The sequence below is a fragment of the Cynocephalus volans genome, chromosome 6 (assembly GCF_027409185.1).
Source record: "Cynocephalus volans isolate mCynVol1 chromosome 6, mCynVol1.pri, whole genome shotgun sequence".
NCBI classification, from domain to species: domain Eukaryota; kingdom Metazoa; phylum Chordata; class Mammalia; order Dermoptera; family Cynocephalidae; genus Cynocephalus; species Cynocephalus volans.
In genome coordinates, this window is record NC_084465.1 from 7,116,637 (window position 1) to 7,135,995 (window position 19,359).

General features: G+C 56.9%; 2 protein-coding genes across 5 annotated transcripts; one reads left to right on the forward strand and one right to left on the reverse strand.

Annotated features, from left to right (window-relative positions):
• The first annotated feature begins 878 nt into the window (after positions 1-878).
• Positions 879-11,022, forward strand: SMARCD3 (SWI/SNF related, matrix associated, actin dependent regulator of chromatin, subfamily d, member 3). 4 transcript variants are annotated; one of them, XM_063098739.1, is made up of 14 exons: positions 3,620-3,637; positions 4,010-4,157; positions 4,468-4,679; positions 6,455-6,497; positions 7,284-7,406; positions 7,524-7,646; positions 7,877-7,972; positions 8,117-8,218; positions 8,460-8,621; positions 9,567-9,664; positions 9,823-9,958; positions 10,237-10,359; positions 10,492-10,593; positions 10,834-11,022. In XM_063098739.1, coding segments are annotated over exons 1-14 (1,524 nt in total). In that variant the 5' UTR covers positions 3,620-3,635; the 3' UTR covers positions 10,888-11,022. The 4 variants fall into 4 exon arrangements, with proteins under 4 accessions (XP_062954810.1, XP_062954811.1, XP_062954809.1 ...); XM_063098740.1 differs by lacking the exons at positions 3,620-3,637; positions 4,010-4,157 and adding an exon at positions 879-1,670; XM_063098741.1 differs by lacking the exons at positions 3,620-3,637; positions 4,010-4,157 and adding an exon at positions 3,045-3,069.
• Positions 10,243-16,962, reverse strand: CHPF2 (chondroitin polymerizing factor 2). Its single transcript, XM_063098738.1, has 5 exons — positions 15,258-16,962; positions 14,223-14,787; positions 13,343-13,525; positions 10,791-12,587; positions 10,243-10,383 (listed from the first exon to the last, which is right to left on the reverse strand). The coding sequence occupies exons 1-4, from the start codon at positions 15,536-15,538 to the stop codon at positions 11,289-11,291; spliced, it is 2,328 nt and encodes a 775-aa protein (XP_062954808.1). The 5' UTR covers positions 15,539-16,962; the 3' UTR covers positions 10,243-10,383; positions 10,791-11,288.
• Between the last annotated feature and the right edge of the window lie 2,397 nt (positions 16,963-19,359).

Below are 19,359 nucleotides of genomic sequence, written 5' to 3' on the forward strand. Positions count from 1 at the left end.
ATTTGGTGGAAAGGGAATCTCTAGGTCACCTGCAAGCCAGGGGTAGAGGAAGGGCATACAGGACCAGATGCCCTCTCTGGCCTTTCAGATTGACAGTGGGCACCTAAATGGACAGTGACAGCCAGGAGCACAACCATGACCCAAAAGAAATCGTGCTGCAGGCAGACTCCCAGGGCAAAGGCATTGTGAAGGGTGAAGGGTCAGGACTCTTCAGTGTAACTCTGGGTCTTCAGGGCCCGACTTCAAATAAGTGTTCCCACCAGACTCCCCCAGGCATTGCCCCGCCCTCACCTGGGTTCTGACAGTGCAGCCCCAGCAGGCCCCCAAACTGTTGTCCCAAAGCCCTTGGCTTCCTCCTCCAGGAGGAGAGAGGGTGTGGCCTTTGGGGGCATGGGCGGGGCCAGGGCTCCCAGCCTGGGCATCTCAGGATTTTCCCCTCCTCTTTCCTGTCCCTCGGCCACCCCAGGGACTGCCAGCTTCCTCCACGCCGCCCCTTCTGGGGCTCCCTCATCACCCCACCCCGCACCCCTGCTTTCTTTGGGGTCTTGAGGCAGGCCCCACCATACCCGGGTTGCCCAAGCTCCTCTGGGTCCCCCACCTGGCACCTCAAGGCCACCATCAAGCCCTGCCTGTCTCATTCTTTCCACCCCCCCACCCAAGCACCCACCCGGCCCTGTGCCATTCCCAACACTTTGTCTTCCTGCTCTCAGGAGCTCCCAATCCATGGCCCTCTTTCCGAAATCCTTCCCCCGTTGCCCTCACTTTCTCACACAGAGACAGACAAAGACTCACATACCCAGAAATAGACTCGCACAGAGCCGAAGGCACAGGCCACGTCCTGCCACACACAGGCACGCGCGCGCACGCACGGGAGGCTGTCGTGGAGGCAGGCACCCCGACACCCACACCCACCGCCGCCGCGCCGGGCCACCGACGGGCGCGGACACCCACGGCGCGCGAGACAAGGGCACCCACATCTGTGGACGCCGGGGACACCGCCAGCCCGGGCTGGAGCGAGGCCTCCTCCGGGCTCGGGCCCCCACCCCCCGGATTCCTTCCAGCGAATGTTTCCCTACTTGGCCTGTCAGGTCTCTGGGGACCGGGCCTCAGAAACTGCAGCCGGAGCCACTTGAGGGGGAAAGTTGGAACTGCCTGTTCCCTGCCTGGCCCTGCGGGCCGAGTCCCTAAACCGAGCAACTGTGTGTGGCCGGAGCCCGGGGGCCGGCGCGCCCCCCGCCGCCTCCCCCGGCGTCCCCTCCCCGCGCCCCGCCGCTTATCTGCGCCGTGTGGACGGCGAGCGCTGCAAAGGCAGCTGCTCCGTCCCCGCCGAGTCAACAGGCAGACCCGGCCGCCCGACGACTCCTGTCTTATCAGTGCAGGAATGCGGCAGCCGCGGCGGCGGGCGGCGGCGGCGGCGTGGGCCGTGGGCCGTCAGGGCAGCCCTGAAGGGGCCCCCTCCCCACTCCGCTCGAGTAGAAGTGTGAGAGAGCCCAGCAGGACTCAGAGGGGAGAGTTGGAGGAAAAAAAAGGCAGAAAAGGGAAAGAAAGAGGAAGAGAGAGAGAGAGTGAGCGCAGCCGCGGAGCCCACCCCGATGGCCGCGGACGAAGTTGCCGGAGGGGCGCGCAAGGCCACGAAAAGCAAACTTTTTGAGTTTCTGGTCCATGGGGTGGTGAGTGGGGGAAAGTTAGCGGGGGAGGGTGCGCGAGCTGGCGCGGGCTGAATGGAGGGACGATCGGGAGGGGCCGGCGGGGCGCACCCGCTCTCCTGCCCCCCTAGTGGGGGGCGCCGCGGCCCACGGCCCGGCCCCGGGACTGTGCCGGCGCCCTGGCACCCCAACACGTCGTCAGGCGGCCGGCTGGGGATGGGCGCGCGGTGCGGAAGGAGGCGCTTGCATGGGCTCTTGTCAGGGGCTGACGGGGTGGGACCTGCGGATTGTACCCCCCCCCCCAAGTAAAGGGTCCCCTCTGTAGCCGACATGTTGTCTTCTGTTCTTTTCCTTGTGGCCCAGGTGTTACCCATGGAGTGGGGGTGGGGGGCCGGGACATGGCATAGGCTGGGTTGTCTGTTCATCTGCTGGGACAGTGACACTCTGTGTCCCTGGAACAAGGAGCAGGTGACCCTGGAGGCACTGTGAGAGAGACGCTCTCTGGCTGAGTAACCTCTGCATCCTGGCAGGAGGGCTCTGGGGCTTTGCCTATGGCCCCTGCCATCAGGGTCAGGGAGAGGCCCGCTATAGCGATGGACCTCAAGTTAAGGGGTCTGAGGGTCCCCTTGGCAGACTCAGCCACCAGAAGCTGATGTCCTGAATGACTCAAAGGTGTGAAGGAAGGGCTGGAGTTGGGGACGCGAGGCCTAGAGACCAAAAGGACAGGGCAGCACCTTCCTGCCACAGGAGGGCTCTGAAGGCATATGGGGAGCCTGAGGGAGCCTGGTGACCTAAGGGGATGGGAGGCCTGAGCTGAGTCAGTAGGAGCCGGTCGGGAGGGGTATAGGATGGGAAAGGCAGGGGCTCCAGAACTTGGGATGGGTGATTGGATTGGAGGCCGTATATAGAGGCAGCAGGCAGGTTTACTATGGCCAAATTTGGTTGCGACCCTAAGAAAGGCACCTTCTCAGTGAGGGAGGCCGGAGTCCCTAGAATCTTGGCCTGTTGTGGGGATGGCCCTACTGGCTGGCACAGCTCTCTGGGGCCTCTTTGGTAGACCAGCGAGTATCCCTGGCCTTGATACATGGGGAGAGCAGCTGATCGGGAAGAGGGGGCTTCCCTGGGGCCGCTGGTTCTCCAGCCCCAGGGATATCAGGGGGTAACTTCCCAGGGTGTCCCTGTTGGCCAGCTGAGTTACCAATCCTAACCTTGCTGCTTGGGAGAGTCGCTTTAAAAAGGCCCATCTAGTGCGAGAGAAGCTATACACGTGGATTTTTTTTATATGACCAATTTACAGTTTTTTATATGACCACCTTCAGTTCCTGGATGGCTGTGAGCCCCTCTGCCCCACTCCCAGGGCTCCATCTATGCTGGTGGGAAATGGCCAGGCCTGGGCTCCATTCTGGGCTGCCACACTGGAGGCGTGAGTGACAGGGTCAGGTGGGGTGGGGGAGGCAGACAAATGGACAGGCAGGTTTCACTATGGGAGAGATAGGCAAGGACAGCTGCTGGCTGGGGGTGGAGGACGTTAGGGTTAGGCACAGTGCAGGGCCTGGAGGGACAGGAGGGGGAGTTGGCAGCTGGAAGGGAAACACCAGACCCAGGGTCAGGGCTCCTCCTTGTGCCTGGGGTCAGTGCTGTTTAAGTGATAACAGGGCCCAGGCTCTGTAGCCCTTGCTCCCTAATCTTCCTGCTCTCCTTGTCCCAGTCCCCAACCCACCCACCACCCACCCCTACTTTACAGCCCCTGAAACTCCCTGTGGCCCTCCCACCCCCTTTCTGGAGTCTGGACAAGTAGAGTTTGAACACTTCACTTGAACCATGTGCATCTCATTTACACCCCATCTGACCACCCAGGGGTACTGTCCTGCCTCATCTCCCCTTTCCAGCCCCCTTTGAGCCCTGACTTCTGACCTCCCTGGGGTGGGGGTGGGAAGCAGAGGAGGTCTGTCTCCGCTGCCGATCTCTGCAGACAGGAGGGACAGCTAGATGTGAGTGGAGATGCTGCTGCCAATGACCCATCCCAGCCCTCTGGGCAGCCCCCTCCAGCCCAGTGGGAGAATCCTGGGAGGGTCCCACCTCAGCCCCTCCACCCTGGGAGTGAATTATGGGGGCGGGCTAAGTCAGGGAAGCCCCTGGGTGTGAAGACTCGGAGTAGCTGAAGGGAGTGGGGTTTGGTAGCGAGGGGCTGAAGGCAGGGGCGCGGAGGGAAGAGTGTGCTGGGATGGGGAGGGGCGGGTGCCAGGCCGAGCGGGCTGACAAGCGGAGAAGGCGAGCAGGGAAGAGGAGGAGCAGAAGCCAGAGCTGGGAGCGCAGCCTCTGCCTGCACCAAGCAGCAGAGCGCGAACAGCCCGGGCCTCCAGGTGCTGCCTCTGCCGGGATGAGCTGCGTGACCTTGGCGAGGTCGCTTTTCTCCTTGAGCCACAGTTGCCTCCTCTGTCGAGTGGGGATGAAAGGACCTGCTCAGTCGGTCTTGCAGGGGAGCGTGTGGATGGGAACAGCCTTAGAAAGGTTGGAAATCGCCAGTCCCAGCCCCTCGGCGGTACCCTCCGCAGATCCGAGGCTCGGCAATGCCCTGCGCAGTTGCCTGGCTTCAGTTAGCTTCCTGCAGCGCGACGCCAAGCCCCCCAGCCCAAGCCGCGCGGATTCCGGCGCCCCCGCCCCTCCCGGCCATCGCGCCTGCCATTGCTCGTCGCTCAGGGTCACCTGCCGGGGGTCTTGGCGGGAGGGGAGGGAGACGCCCGCTCACCGCGCCTGGGGCGTGCGACCCTGGTCTGACCCGCGGGTGCCGGTTTCTGCTTCGTCCCCGCCCTACCCCCAGCGCCCCGGGATGCCGTCTGGAGCCCGGATGCCCCACCAGGGGGCGCCCATGGGCCCCCCGGGCTCCCCGTACATGGGCAGCCCCGCCGTGCGACCCGGCCTGGCCCCCGCGGGCATGGAGCCCGCCCGCAAGCGAGCAGCGCCCCCGCCCGGACAGAGCCAGGCACAGAGCCAGGGCCAGCCGGTGCCCACGGCCCCCGCGCGGAGCCGCAGGTGAGTCGGGGGCCCGGCGCGGAGGGAGCGTGCAGGGGGCGGGCCGTCAGGACCGACAGGGACCAGGTGGGCGAGGAGCGGGGATTGAAAGGGGTAGGAAAAATGCTTAGCACGGAGCGACTCTTCCCGGGTCGGATGCCCCCTGGGGACGTGGGCTTCGAGGGCATTGGTCTGGTTCTTTTGTGTGCCCACGGTAGGGACAGGCTGCAGCCGTCGGCAGCCACTGCCCGTTCCCTGCACGCAGACCTCACCCTTCTCCTTGTCACCTGCTCAGTCCCTTCACCCCTTACCCCAAGTTCTGGGTGATGCTTCAGGCTTTGGGGTGCGGGCGGGGCTGGCAGTAGGACTGAGGGCAGAGCTTTAGGACTGGGTTTCCCAAAGTGTGACTTTCCACTGCCCCTTCTTGCAAGTGCCCTGGCTGACCGCTTCAGAGCCCACTCCAGATCTTCTGAATCGGAATCTCTGGCCATTGGGGAGCAACCCGGGGATTTGCCCTGTTAGTGGTCTCAGGTGATTCTTAGGCACTCAAAAGTAGAAGAGCTGCCATAATCTGTCCTCTGGACCAGGTCTGCCCCCAAGATACCAGGACCAGCTCATTTCCTTGTCAGAGCAGCTGGTGGCACCCTCAAAGCCCCTGCTCCTGGCAAGAGCAGTACCCCTCCGGGTTTCAGTATTTAGCCAAATACACATGCTTCCTTTTGCACAACAGATGGATTCCTGTAAACGGTGTAATTTCAATTTTACCTCATTATTAGATATATTTTACACATCAAGGAAAATTCACCGTTTATAGGAATCCTATGATGAATTCTTTTGCAAAGTGAATTACCATTGGTAGGGCAAATAAGAATTCCCTGATTTACCTTGTGTAAATGGAGAGTTTCACATAGATAATTCAAAACAAATCAGCCCTTTGATGAGAGCTGCTTGCATAGCCTTGGAATAGATTTCTAGATAGGGAGGGGCAGTGGTTGAGAACCCCGCATGGGGGCAGTATGGAGCCATCTTCTAGGCTGCGTTTTCATCTCCTGGCCCGCCAAGGTTTTTCTGGGGTGCTTTTGGGAGTCAGAAGCATCTAACGGGTCAAGAAGAGTCCAAATCCCAGCTGCTACCTACCCCAGGTTCTGCCATTTCGGCCCCAGCCCAAAGTCACATCCACAGAGAACATCCATGCACACTCTCTGGGTCACTCTGGGTGTGGTGTGTCCCTTGCCCTGTTGGCAGGTGGTCCAAGGACATGAGCACCCCCCTGCCCATCAGTGTCCCCTTCCAAGCCCAGGGTAGCAGGGATGCAAGTCCTACCAGCTTCACACCATCACTTCCTGTTCCAGGGATGGGGGGGTTGTTTCCCCCGCCCAGCTCAGTCCACCTTGGACCGCACACCCCTGCTTTGCAGAAAAGGAAGGTCCTCGCATCTGTCTCCCTACTCCTCTGCCCTCCTCCCCAGCTTTCCTCAAACACTTCTGCAGCTCCCATCTTTTGGCAGCACCTCCCCCACCCCCTAGTCTCTCAAGTCTAAATTTCTCTGGCCCTGAGGATGGGGTGAGGTGGAAGGGGACTCCCAGACCAGAGAATGGACGGTCACCCCTGCTTCTCTAGAGAGGACAGTGTGCCAGTTCCACACTCCACCATTGTAGCCCCTGGGGCAGGCAGACAAACGGGCTGTGGGAACCCCAGCCAGGCGGGCGGAGATGTCGGGATAATTTAGCAGGTGGCCTCGTTACTCCCAGATCTGTCGCCATGGTAACCTGGTTTTTTCTTTAAAAAATGTACAGTGCCAAGAGGAGGAAGATGGCTGACAAAATCCTCCCTCAAAGGGTGAGTGCCTTTCACAGCAGCCCCCCCCCCCGCCCCCCACCCTTTGCTGCTCCGCCTTCCCCTCCCCCCTCAGGAGCAGAGCTTCAGCGGTCACAGTCACTTTCACTTTTTGTTTAAAAAGCTCATTAAGAAGTGAGGCTCCCCAGGCCAGAGCGAGGGGGTGGGGCAGGAGGAAGCAGTGGAGCCACGGGGCAGAACACTGGGCCTGAGGTTCAGGGAGGTAAATTCCTGGGGTCTGAAGACAAAAAGGCGTGGGACAAAGAGGGGACAAGAGCTAGGGCAGCAGAGGCTGCCAGGTGAAATGGAGGGAACAGAAGGTGGCCAGAGGTCCCAGCATCATAAGGGGACCCAGGCCGAGCTGGGTATTGGGGTAGCATGATTGACACCAGGTGAGGGGACTAGGTGAGGTACCAGGGTACAGGCCAGCAGCTATATCCCCCAACTGTCTTGGGGACCCAATGCCCTATGACAAGGGCAGTGACAAGATGAGGAGGTTAGGCACTAGTGCTTGCTGGGCTCCTCGTTGCTACCTCCTCCCCTGGTGATGAAATGCGTGGATCTCCCTAGAGGGAGAAGCAATTTTTGTCCCTATACTTGGAGGCCCCTACTGCTGGAGAACAGAATCCTGGGGAGAGGTCCTGTTCGCACTCTCAAAATTCCATGCCTTAAAATTGGATGGCTCCCTTTTCCATGTCCTTTGTACCCTGGGATTGCAGGACGTGTGCAAGCACAGTCCACGTGATGAGATTGGTTGAGCCTTGCTTCTCCTTGCTTCTCCTCCTCCAGATTCGGGAGCTGGTCCCTGAGTCCCAGGCTTACATGGACCTTCTAGCGTTTGAGAGAAAACTGGATCAAACCATCATGCGGAAGCGGGTGGATATCCAGGAGGCTCTGAAGAGGCCCATGAAGGTGCCTTAGTTTGGGGGTAGGAAGAGGGCTCCAAGTCCCGTGCCCAGGATGGGGGAGCAGGGTGGCCTGGTGTGGGAGCACACAGCATTTGCTCTGTGCTACGCTCTATTTCTACAGCAAAAGCGGAAGCTGCGTCTTTATATCTCCAATACTTTTAACCCTGCGAAGCCCGATGCAGAGGATTCTGATGGCAGCATTGCCTCCTGGGAGCTGCGGGTGGAGGGGAAGCTCCTGGATGATGTACGTCCTGGCCCAGGTCTCTCCAGGTGTCCTGGGGTGGGTATGGGCTGAGCTGAGAACGGAACTAGATGTTTGCACCAGGGACTAGGGGGTCAGCCCTGGCTGGGGTGGGCGGGCCTGGAGAGACATCTGGGTGTAGAGGACTGACTGCATCTAACCATTCTGCCCTGCCCGCTGCCAACTCAGCCCCATTCTGCCCTGCCCCCACGGTCCCTGTTCCTCTTCCACAGCCCAGCAAGCAGAAGCGGAAGTTCTCTTCCTTCTTCAAGAGTTTGGTCATTGAGCTGGACAAAGACCTTTATGGCCCTGACAACCATCTTGTTGAGGTAAGACTCAGATCCCTTCTGCCCTTGAATCACCATCTTCCCACAGGCCCACGTCCCTGAAGAATCTGCACAGATTTGGATCAGGGACCACCCTAGAGTCCTAGATGGGCCTACAGGGTGACCCAGCTCTTCTCCCCTGGACAGTGGCATCGGACACCCACAACCCAGGAGACAGATGGCTTCCAGGTGAAGAGGCCGGGGGACCTGAGTGTGCGCTGCACCCTGCTCCTCATGCTGGACTACCAGGTCTGTGCCTGCCCCCCACCCTGCAGACACCACACAAGGCCATCGAAGCAGGCCCAGGTCCCAAAGCTGTGCATCCTGAGAGACCCCCTTCTCCTTCCTACCCCATCCTTCCCCAGGAGCATGTTTCCAAGGAACCCAATTACCCCATCTCCCCCCCCCCCCCCCCAGTTCCCAGCTACCTGGCCCTGAGCTCTTTCCCTTCCCTCCCTTTTATCTAATTCTCATGGTCACCTTTTCCCAGCCTCCCCAGTTCAAACTGGACCCCCGCCTGGCCCGGCTGCTTGGGTTGCATACACAGAGCCGCTCAGCCATCGTCCAGGCCCTGTGGCAGTACGTGAAGACCAACAGGCTGCAGGATTCCCATGACAAGGAATACATCAATGGGGACAAGTATTTCCAGCAGGTAACATCTCCTGAACCCAGAGATCTGGGGAACAGGCAGAGTTCTCCAGCAGGGGAAGTACCTCTCCTAAGGTAACTACCACCCCTCCCTTCCAGATTCCTGAGTTATCAGAAATGGTACACAGTCAGGGTCTCAGAGCCGAGAGACCATGGTTCTGCTCCAGGCTCTACCATGGATTAGCTTGGTGCTACAGCCAATCCATTTTAGCCTCCCTAAGTTAGGAACATCTGGAACCCTACAAGGCCAACTGCTTTCTGGAATGTAAGATTCTTGGCACTTGGAGTTAGAATCCCTGGGTTCTACTCCTGGGTCTAGACTTTGGGTAAGTTACTCAGCTATTCTGAGCCTTGTTCCTTAACTTTGAAACGGAATGATGATAACGCTTCCACCTCATCTATGGGGCAGTTAGGAAAATCAAATGGTGTGGAAGTAATGTGGCAAAATTCTACCAAAGTAGAGAATGTTATCATTAATGCATCTTAAAATAAACACAGCAGAAAAACCTGAGGAGCAAAAATAGCAGTTGATATTTATTGAGCACTTACCATGTGCCGGGCACTGTTCCAAGCACTTTATATGTATTAATTCACTGAATTCTCATGACAACCCTGTGAGATATATATTATTATTATCCCCATTCTAGGGATGAAATCACTGAGGCCTGAGGTGTTAAGTAACTTGCTCAACTTACTATTAAGTGGTGGAGGCAGGACTGATAGCCAGGCAGGCAGACCCAGGGCATGCGTGCTCAACCACTGCCCTCCACTGAGCCCCCTGCCTGTTCAGCCATGCCAGTGACTCTACCAGCCCACACCAATGAGCACTGAGGAATCAGACTTGCTCTCAGCTTCTCGTGGCCTTTCCAGAACGGAAGAATCTAAAACTGTAGTTACGATCTCTTCAAGCACAGAAGAGTGATCTCTTTCCCCAACTGTCCTGCTTCAGATTTTTGATTGTCCGCGACTGAAGTTTTCTGAGATTCCCCAGCGCCTCACAGCCCTGCTATTACCTCCTGACCCGATTGTCATCAACCACGTCATCAGGTGAGGTGGCTCCAGCTTGCTCCTCATTCCTGCCTTCTTTGCCCTCCATCTCTTCCCATGCCCATCTCCCCTCCCTCCCTGTTGGATCTGCCCCAGCCCTGGGGCCCTTGGCTTCTGTGGGGCCATCATGGACACCAAGGGCTGGACTTCCTTGGCAGCGTGGACCCATCAGACCAGAAGAAGACGGCGTGCTACGACATTGACGTGGAGGTAGAGGAGCCATTGAAGGGGCAGATGAGCAGCTTCCTCCTGTCCACGGCCAACCAGCAGGAGATCAGTGCTCTGGACAGTAAGGTGGGGCCCAAGCCCAGAGCTGGAGTGGGACATTAAGCCAGAGATGACAGAGGAGACTTAGAACAGACCAGAGCGAGGGCCTATGGGGAGATAAGAGGAACTCCATGCTGCTTGGAGTTCAACCTCATCCCAAGTTCGGTTCTGCCCATCCCCTCCTTCCCTGGGACCTTAGAGGGACTGCCCTTCAAAGGAGAAGTAGCCCCTCCTCCCTCCACTGCCCTCCCTCCTCTCTCACATCGGCACGGCCAGGTGGAAAGTGTCTGTCTTTCTACCTGTAGATCCATGAGACGATTGAGTCCATAAACCAGCTCAAGATCCAGAGGGACTTCATGCTAAGCTTCTCCAGAGACCCCAAAGGCTATGTCCAAGACCTGCTCCGCTCCCAGAGCCGGGATCTCAAGGTGCAGAGGGAGACTCGGGGAGTACTGGAGTGGAAGACAAGCACATGGGGAGAGACAGTAAACATCATACACCAGGGGCAGGTGAGGGGCTCATGCCTCACGGCTCAGGGCTGACCTCATGCTCCCTCCCAGGTGATGACAGATGTAGCTGGCAACCCTGAAGAAGAGCGCCGGGCTGAGTTCTACCACCAGCCCTGGTCGCAGGAAGCCGTCAGCCGCTACTTCTACTGCAAGGTATGGTGGGGTCCCTGCCTTGAGGCTTCCTCTTCCTCCACTCCAAGAGCACCTCCCTTCTCAGCTTGTCTATGGTGGCCTCGCTGCTCCCCACAGTGAAACATCACCACGCCACCTCACCATGCAGTGGCCCTCCCTGCTCCCAGATGCTTTTCCAGGGCAGGGGTGTCAGAGGGTGGGTTGTCCTTATCACTCACCAGGAACACTGTCACCCTGCTCCTGCTCTCACTTCCTCTAAAGATCCAACAGCGCAGGCAAGAGCTGGAGCAGTCGCTGGTTGTGCGCAACACCTAGGAGCCCCATGAGCGAGCACCACTACGGACCTTCCAGCCACGCCCTGTGCCCCCAGTGCTCTGCCCTGGGTGCTGGCATCACTCCCCTGCCACCTTGTGGGGGGAGGGGGCTGGATTAAAGGTCATTGTCTGACAACAGCCGTGTGGTCATTGGAAACTGTGGAGGAGAGAGGAAAGAGGAGGGAGAAGGGAGGGGGAGGCAGTAGACAAATCCCCACACCCCTCCCTTGGATTCTTCTCCTTACTCCATTTTCCTAAAAACAATTTGGCAGAAGACACTTTTAATAACATTTTCTTATTAAAAAAAATACAGCGACGAGCCCTCCATCTGTCCACCAGCTTGCCCTGCCATCCCAGGGCTAAGGCAGACAAGACAAGTGCAAGGAGCTGGGCCTCAGGGCGCTAGGTGCTGTTGGCCTGCTCCTGCTCAAACAGTGCCATGGCCAGCTGGGCGCGGCCCCCCAGCCCCTCCAGGTTGCTAAGGCGGCAGCGGTGGTAGAGTTCCTCGCTGAGCCGTGGGCTGCAGTCCCGCAGGGCGAACTTCTGCACCAGCCCTGGCTCTACGGCCCGAAAGAGGTGGAGCCCTGAGAACCGGAGGAAAACATCCATCACCTCCAGCCCCTCCAGGGCTTCCTCCTCTTCCTGGCCTGCCAGTTCACCAGCCAGCCGGGCTCGGGCCGCCAGGTAGTCAGCATTGTAGAAGCAGCCCTCTGCAGAAGCCTGCCGGTCAAATCTGCCCCCTACAGTAGCCCCCCGGGAAGGGTCAGCACCAGGAGGGGACGGGGGGTCAGGGCCAGCCCCTGGGGGTGACCTTTGTGGTGACAAGGCAGGGTTGAACTCCTGGAAATGGACTGGAAAGAAGGCCTGCCAGCCGGAGATGGCATTCATGCGGCAGCGGTTGAGGACTTCTGGCCCGGGCCTTGTCCACACGGTGGTAAGGAAGAAGAGAGTGTCCACGGGGTGCTTCTTAGAGATCACGTCCATGAGTCGCACCTGGGAAGGGGCCTCCGCTCGCACAGCGAGCCAGGCCAGCCTTGTTCCAGGGTACCGCCGCTCTAACTCAGCTGCCGCAACCTTCACTCCAAGAAATGGGTCCAGGGCCCCGCGGCCACCTTCCCGTGGCCCATAGACCAGTAAAAGGGTGAGCAACGCATGTTCTCGTGGCTCCAGAACACTGGCTGCAAAGGCCTCCAGGAAAGCTGGGGCCGCAGCAGCTTCAGCCACCGGAAGCGGCAGGACCAGCTGTACTCGGGTGGCCTCAGTGACGTAGGGCATAGGTAGGATTTCCACCCGGCTCAGTGGCCGCAGCAGGCTGACTCTGCGGGCCAGGGCCCGCCGGTGCCCACGCTGAGTCACTGCTTCCAGCAACAAGTCCAGGGTGTACTCCATGCCCCGCGCTGGATCGAACCGCCGGTAGCCATTGAGCAGCCGCTGCTTCTGGAAGCGCAGACGGGGCTGGTAGCGCTGATTGAGCTGCTCCAGAGCAGTCTCCACGGCGTCACCTATATCCGCCCTGCTAGCCCCCTGCAGTGGGCACTTGGGAGCCCCATCTGCACAGGAGAAGGTATGCTGCTCTGTGAAGTAGTCCCAGCCCAGCACCTCAAAGCGAGAGTGTGGGGTAAAAGGAGCTGGGAGCCCAATGGGCCAGCTCAGGCCTGCCTCCCCCTCCGGAGTCAGCACCGTCAGGTTCCGGATCTGAGCCTAGGTTGGAGGGAACACACCTTACATTAGTGCCAGCTCTAGGATCCTACCCAGCTCCTGCTGCCCAGCTCTGAGATTCAAGCAGCTGAACTCTGTCACCACCTAGCAAGGGGCCCCATGGCCAAAAATTCAACCCCTGGTACATTATATTCTTCACTTGTAAACTGCAGAAGCAACATGACTCATCCCCACCTTAAATAAGTGCTGTGAGAAGGTGGAAAAGGTACTTTTGCCCAGGTAAAAGTAATATAAAGCTCGAATACCCAAAGGACTCATATCATCTTCATAATCAGACTCGTTTTAGTCTATACTCCACCTCTGATGCCCCCCCACATTCTGCTAGAAAGTTCTTCTACCTCCTACCCTTGAGCTTTTTTAGGACAATTCTTGATGTTCAGGAATTTCTGGGGGTTTGCCTCCTTGATGGAGAACATGATTGGAGAGGAGCTACTACTATTCCGTCTGAACACTGTACCTAACTTCCTGATCCTCAGAGTTCACCTGCAAACCCCTTTAACTGCATTCAAGTTGTTCCAGGAGCTTACCTTATGATTGCCCTGGACCCTCAAGGACACTTGTCCTTGTAATTGTTTTAAATTTGGGTAGGGTCAGTTTCTTCCTACTCCACCATTATACAGAGCCTGGCCTAGTCCCCTCCCTCACTTGGCTGCTTGGTCTTTGTAAGGCTGGACAGCTCAGGCTCCTCTGACCCTGCAACCATGGTCCTCTGGCCCACCTGCTCTTCTTTAGCTCACCTGCAGTTGCTCTATTTCACTGTAAGCCCGCTCCAACTCCAGAGCACTGAAGCGCTTGTGGAGCCGGTACATGAGGGTTCCCTCGGTGACAGGGTGCACAGCAAAGGCACTGAGGAAAGCCGAGCTCCCCTCCTTCTCAGGGTCCCAATTTTTGGCCAGTTCAAATGAGCGATACTGCTGCCCCTAGAAGGACCAATCAGACCAGTCAATGCCACACACATGGCTGCCTGTCCCACACCGCTCTTAACCACACTCAGCGTTCACAGTTGTTACTGCTGAGGACAGAAGGAGCTCTTTCTAGTGTCTCTCTCAACATTGGATCTTCCTTTCACTGCTGCATTTTGGAAAGAAGGCAAATGGGCAACTAAGGACACCCTCTTACCCCACAGAATCCCACTGTTCCTCAAAGGAATGAAAGCCACAAGCCAGAAAACCCACCCAATACTCTGGCTTGGGAGAATGGGCCGCCTCTGGGATTTTCCACCCTCTCTAGTACAACAAACAGGATGCTCTCTGGGCTAGAAAAGTGATCACCTCACTTTTCTGGGGAGTGGCCATCTCTAGGACAGTCCCACATTGTCCATAAATGTGATGAGCATATGTCCGGGGAGAGGCAAGGAGGCAGATGGGGAGGAGGACTGGCAAATAGGGGCCAGACCTCAGGGGTCCCTGACAAGACACCACTTCCGATAGCCCCAGGGTTCTAAGATTGCCAAGGGTGAGCAAGAGACTGCCAGAGGGGCAGGCTGGTGCCTGGAAAGGGCAAAACGATGGCCTCCGAGGTGCCACCGGGAAGGGGCAGGCAGCCCCAGCCTGGAAGCCAATCACTCAATCACAACTAACTTGTCTGGGACTGGAACTGACTAGAAAGAGCTGTCACCTGGTGCTGTGAGACACAGCCGATGCCCAGAGAGTCAATGAGGCATCGGCCAAGCCACTCGTCAGGACGGGCACTGAGAATGTCTCCTCGGCAGCCATCCAGGTGTGGCCGCAAGCGAAGCAGGAGACTCCGTGACAACAGGTAGCCAAAGCCCCCATGACAGTACCGGGCCTGCTCGCCTGAACCAATGAACTCTTCTGCCCGGCCCAAGTACAGGTCCTGGTTGATGCTGAGGTGACCAGCAAGGGCTGCCAGGCGGGGGGCCTGCACATATGTGTCATCCTGCATGATGAAGAACCAGTCGTAGTCGGCCCCAAAGTGTGTGTGGAGGTGGCGCAGGGTTTCAGACATGAGCCAGGCTGGCCGTTCATCCCCGTGAGACACCACCTGCATCCCGGCTGGGGCCCGGGCTCCTCGCTGCCCAGTGAAGTAGAGCAACCGAGGGAAGTGGTGGGCCACTGTACGGTTCACTGCCACGGCCAGAGTGGACAGCGTGGCTCGGGAAGTCAGGACAGCCACCAGCAACCGCTCACGAGAACCCAGCTCTGTCTGGATGTACCGAGTCCTGTGGAGAGACCAGTGTGCCAGGAGTCAACTCCACCCAGCTTATCCGGCATATACATCCCCTTAGGAATGTGTGAGTTGGGGTTGAAAAAAGAGAAGAGATTTCCTTCCTCATCAATACTAATTAACTACCAGAGTGAGTATCCACTGAGTAGCTGACACTGAAATTGATTTGATGGGGAAGGGATCCACTATGGATGGATTAGATGGGTTAGTACAATTCCAGCCCTGTTCAAGAATGATGAACAACACCACAAAAAATAAAGATATAAAAAGAAAAAAAAGAAATTTCTAAAGGAACATTGAACACTAACACCACAAATAGATGAGACTTTCTCAGATTTGAAAAAGAGGTAAAAAATAGGAACCAACCATGACGGAAAATAAGACAAAGAATTGCCCCACTGATTGCCAGTGGGAAGGCAGAGGCAAAGACTTGGAGCAGCCCTATGCACACTATCGAGCTCTCACCTGAGCACTTTCTTGTAGGGCTTGTTGGGATCCCTGTAGTAGGGCACAATCCGGGGTTTGAAGTCTTCATCACTTTGGTCCAGCCGAGTTCTTGAATCTGGATTCTGTGGCCCTCCTGCCTCCCCTACAGCCTCTACACAGGGATCTTCTCCCTCACCCTGGATCCAGGAAACCCGCAAGAGGCTCAGGCTGCATCCCAGAGACAGCCCTAGGATGAGCGGCAGCACTGGTCGCAGTAGAGCCAACAGGGAGCTCAGTCGCATGGTGGTAGGCCCTGACATGTGGGTGCCCCAGGGGGCACAACCTCAAGGATCAATGGATTGATAGGCGCCAGGCCAGTAGCAGGCCTGCAGTTCTAACTAGGGAATCTGGGGTCACTGAGATCAATAACAGAGCAAGGTGCGTTGGCTTCCAGGCCCAGCATCGCCAAGCAGATCAACTGTCCTGTTGTCACAGCCCTCCCTGCCTGGTCTTCAATTGCCAAGGTGCCGATCTAACCTTCAGCCCACATGGTAATAAATACGAGAATCAATTTTACTCTCTACTGGGATTACAGCCTGCCTTCCAGTAGAATGGGAGAAAACAAAACTAACCCAAAAAGATTAAACACATCTGCAGACTGGACCTACAGATCCATCACTTCAACACCCCCAACCAGAGGAGAACTGTGTCAGGCAGACCTGACACCATTCCTCACTCAGGCTACTGAAGGGCTTGCTGAGCACCGCTGCAGCCTGGCACAAGGCAGCGGGGCAGTGATCAGGGCCTCTTCCTGCTCTGGGGCCCAGTGTCAAGGAAGCACAATGGTTACAGTAACCCCTCCTCCCAGTTAGGAGTGGTCAAGAGCCCCTCGCACAGAGCACACAAGTTCTGCCCACCCAGATGAGGTGGACAGCTATGGTGACTCAGCACTGACAGCCTCTCAGAGCGGCGCCATGGCTGCTGGAGCCATCTTGCAAGGCATTCTGTCCCCAGTCCGGCTGCTGAGCGACTGTGCTGCCCACCCTCCTCTGAGAGGAGCCAGCAGGCAAACCACAGCAAACTTGCTGTGTACGAGCCCTTCGGTGTCTGGCTTGACCAGGGCCCCGGGGACCAAACAAAACAAACCAAAAGTAAGCCGTGAGGACAAGCGGCAGCTAGAGCCGACGCAGGGCTTCGTGAAGGCGAGCAGAAGCTGGGGGGCTTCAGATCCACCTCTCAGCGACCACCGACCAAGGCTAGCCCTAGAAAGAAGGCCTGAAGCGAGTCTCAGCCGTTCGTCTCCAAACTGAAAGAAATCGGCTTCGTCACGGAGCTGCAGAGGAGGGACAGGGGTCCAGCTCGGTTTGTTCTGCGGGCCGGGGCCGGGACAGGCGGCGAGGGATCGGACTCAGGTCGCTGCCCGGAGAGGGGTGAACAGACCCCGTCCTCAGGCCCGTCGGCGGGGGCAAAGGCCGTACCAGTGACTTCCCAGGCAGCCCGCGCAGGACAACGACGAACGCCCAAGCCCACAGAGAGGAGGCCTGCAGCCGGGTCAGGGCCGGCGGGGACAAGAGGGACCCCGGCGTCCCGGCGCGGGGCGGGGGAGTGGGGCCGACAGGGGGAGCGGCGCCCCGCACGGGCCTCGCGGGGAGCAGGGACCGGAGAGATGGAACAGACCCCAGTGGCCGCCGAGACGCCGGCTCTACCGCGGCAACAGATGCCACCTCACAGCCCGGCCCGCGGCTTCCTCTTCCGCTGCTTGTCAGTCACCCGTCTCTATGGTGACCGCATCCGGCCGCTCGCTCCGCCCGCCTTCTCTATGGTTGTTCCCACCCTCTTTTCTCGGGGGCCGAGATCTCACTCATTGGAGATGATGGATGTGATTGGCTGCTGTGCAGGTGGATTCAGGGAAGGAACTGGTTAGTCTTTCCCTTGCCATCCCGAGCCGTTACACAGCTGGAGTTCTGTATAAGTACCGCGCGCTAACCGATTGCGCCACTGGAGCTCCCACAGCTGGAGTTCTGGAATCAGAAGATTTCAGCCTGAAATCCTGGCACTGTCTCTTACCAGCTACCAGCAGTGTTTTATTAACAGCTCTGTGCCTTAGTTTCCTAATCTGTAAAATGGTAATAACATCCACCTCAGAGTTTGTCGGGAGGGTTAAGTGTGATGGCATAAATGCAAGAACATAAAAAATGTTATTATTCTCTGTAACCCGTAACCTGTCTGTAATTACACATTTTAAATAAGGCTGGGAGAGGGAGACATATTGTAGACAATGCTCCTAGGAGGCTCAGGCACTTGGATGAGTAATTTTTATGTGATCCACAATCATATAATTCCTTTGCTTCATACAGAAGGGCTTGGCGGTTATTATAGTCTATATATATTTTTTTACCTAAAACAATGCTTTTGCCCACAGTAGATACTTAATATTTGGTAAATGTGTTAAATAAATAACTAATGCATACTCAGGTAAGGATTCTACGAGTAGCAGGAAAAGCAAGAAAAACATAGAACTCAATTGGCTAACTAATAATAATTAGCCACTTAACAAGAATTAATCTCTTTAATCTTTCTAACAACTTTGTGAGGTATGTATTATCCTCATTCCCGTTTTACAGAGGAGAGTATGTACTTTGCCCAAGATCACACAAGGTGAATGGTAGAGCTGAGGTTTGAATACAGTCTGCCGGCAGGGTTCATGCTCTTAATTATGCTATGCCAAGTAAGGTCCCCACCTAGGAACTCCAGCTGCTCACAGAAGTCACTTTTTTAAAGGACATTTTTATCACCTGAATGCCATGGTCTGTTACTTTTCAAACGTTCCCACTTGGGGCTGGCCGGTTAGCTCACTCGGTAGAGTGTGGAGCTGGTAACACCAAGGTCAAGAGTTCGGATCCCTGTACTAACCAGCCGCCAAAACAAACAAAAATGTTCCCTCTTCATTATGCGCTCCCTAAGGTCAGGGAGTGACTTGTCACCATTGCAACTCCAGCACGTATCTCTGAGCCTGACATCTACGCACTTAATTAGTGGAGGGTACCCTAGGAAAATACATGTTCAAAGGCACGAAAGTGTGAAATAACGTGGCTTATCTTTGAACAATAAGTAGATAGATTCTATTGGAGCATCAAGTTTGAGGAGGAAAAACTAGTTCTGCTAAGGAGGAGGTGTGAGATCATTAAGTCACGGGACTGGGGACAAAAAGGTACCTCACCTTTTTGGACAGTATGGTCAGAGGGAGTAACAGCTTCCTTTGCTTGCCTCCTGTGTTATTGATGGGGAAACACCGCTGGATGAGGGCCTGGAGAAGTAACAAGGATCACAAAGGGCCTGGCTTGTAATTGAGACAACAAATTTGGAATTGACAATATAGGTGGGTAATGTGAAGTCTGTGAGATTTCAAACAGTGAGACTCAACGGAAAAGTAACGAGCAAGGTCACATGGCCAACTGATGATAAAGCTAAACTCAGCAAAGGGGTCTTTTTACTTTAGGGCTCTTCCCACCAATCTTACGTGGCTTCATTGGAAACCTAACAGTTCTGGACCGAGTAGGATAAGCGGCCAAGGCTCAAGAAGAACGTTTGATGAAAATTACGCTTTCACGAAACGAGGGCGCCTTTCTTTCGTGGTGGGATTCCGTTCGCATCATCTTTGCTGTGATGCCTCAGCTGTCCGGGTCCTCACTGCCCAGCCGCCTCACTCTTCCTCCTCCACCTCCCACCTCTCCCCCCATTGTTTCGACCCATTCCCGCGTGGTGCATGCTGGGAAGTGTAGTCTCATGCCCTGCTGGCTAAGCGGGTTGTGAGACCTCAAAACTCTCTAACTCCAACATAGCTCAATAGATTTTCGAGGGGTGGAGTAAAGCCTCGAAGGACCAGCCCGCTTGTCCGAACAGCAATCTGGGATTTGCAGTTCCCAGCGCCTGAAGCGGACCTGCTGGCAGAGCGCTCTTGGACTCTCATCCTGCCCCCTCCCCGAGCCTCGCGCGTCCTGATGGTGTCACGCGGGCCCGCGAGGCCCCTGGGATACCTAGTAGTTCTGGAGGCGGGTCCTACCCCTGGGCCGCCGCAACTCGAGAACTCCACCTCCCAGGAATCTGCGCGGCGGCGCGCCGAGAGCCGCCCGAGGCCGTG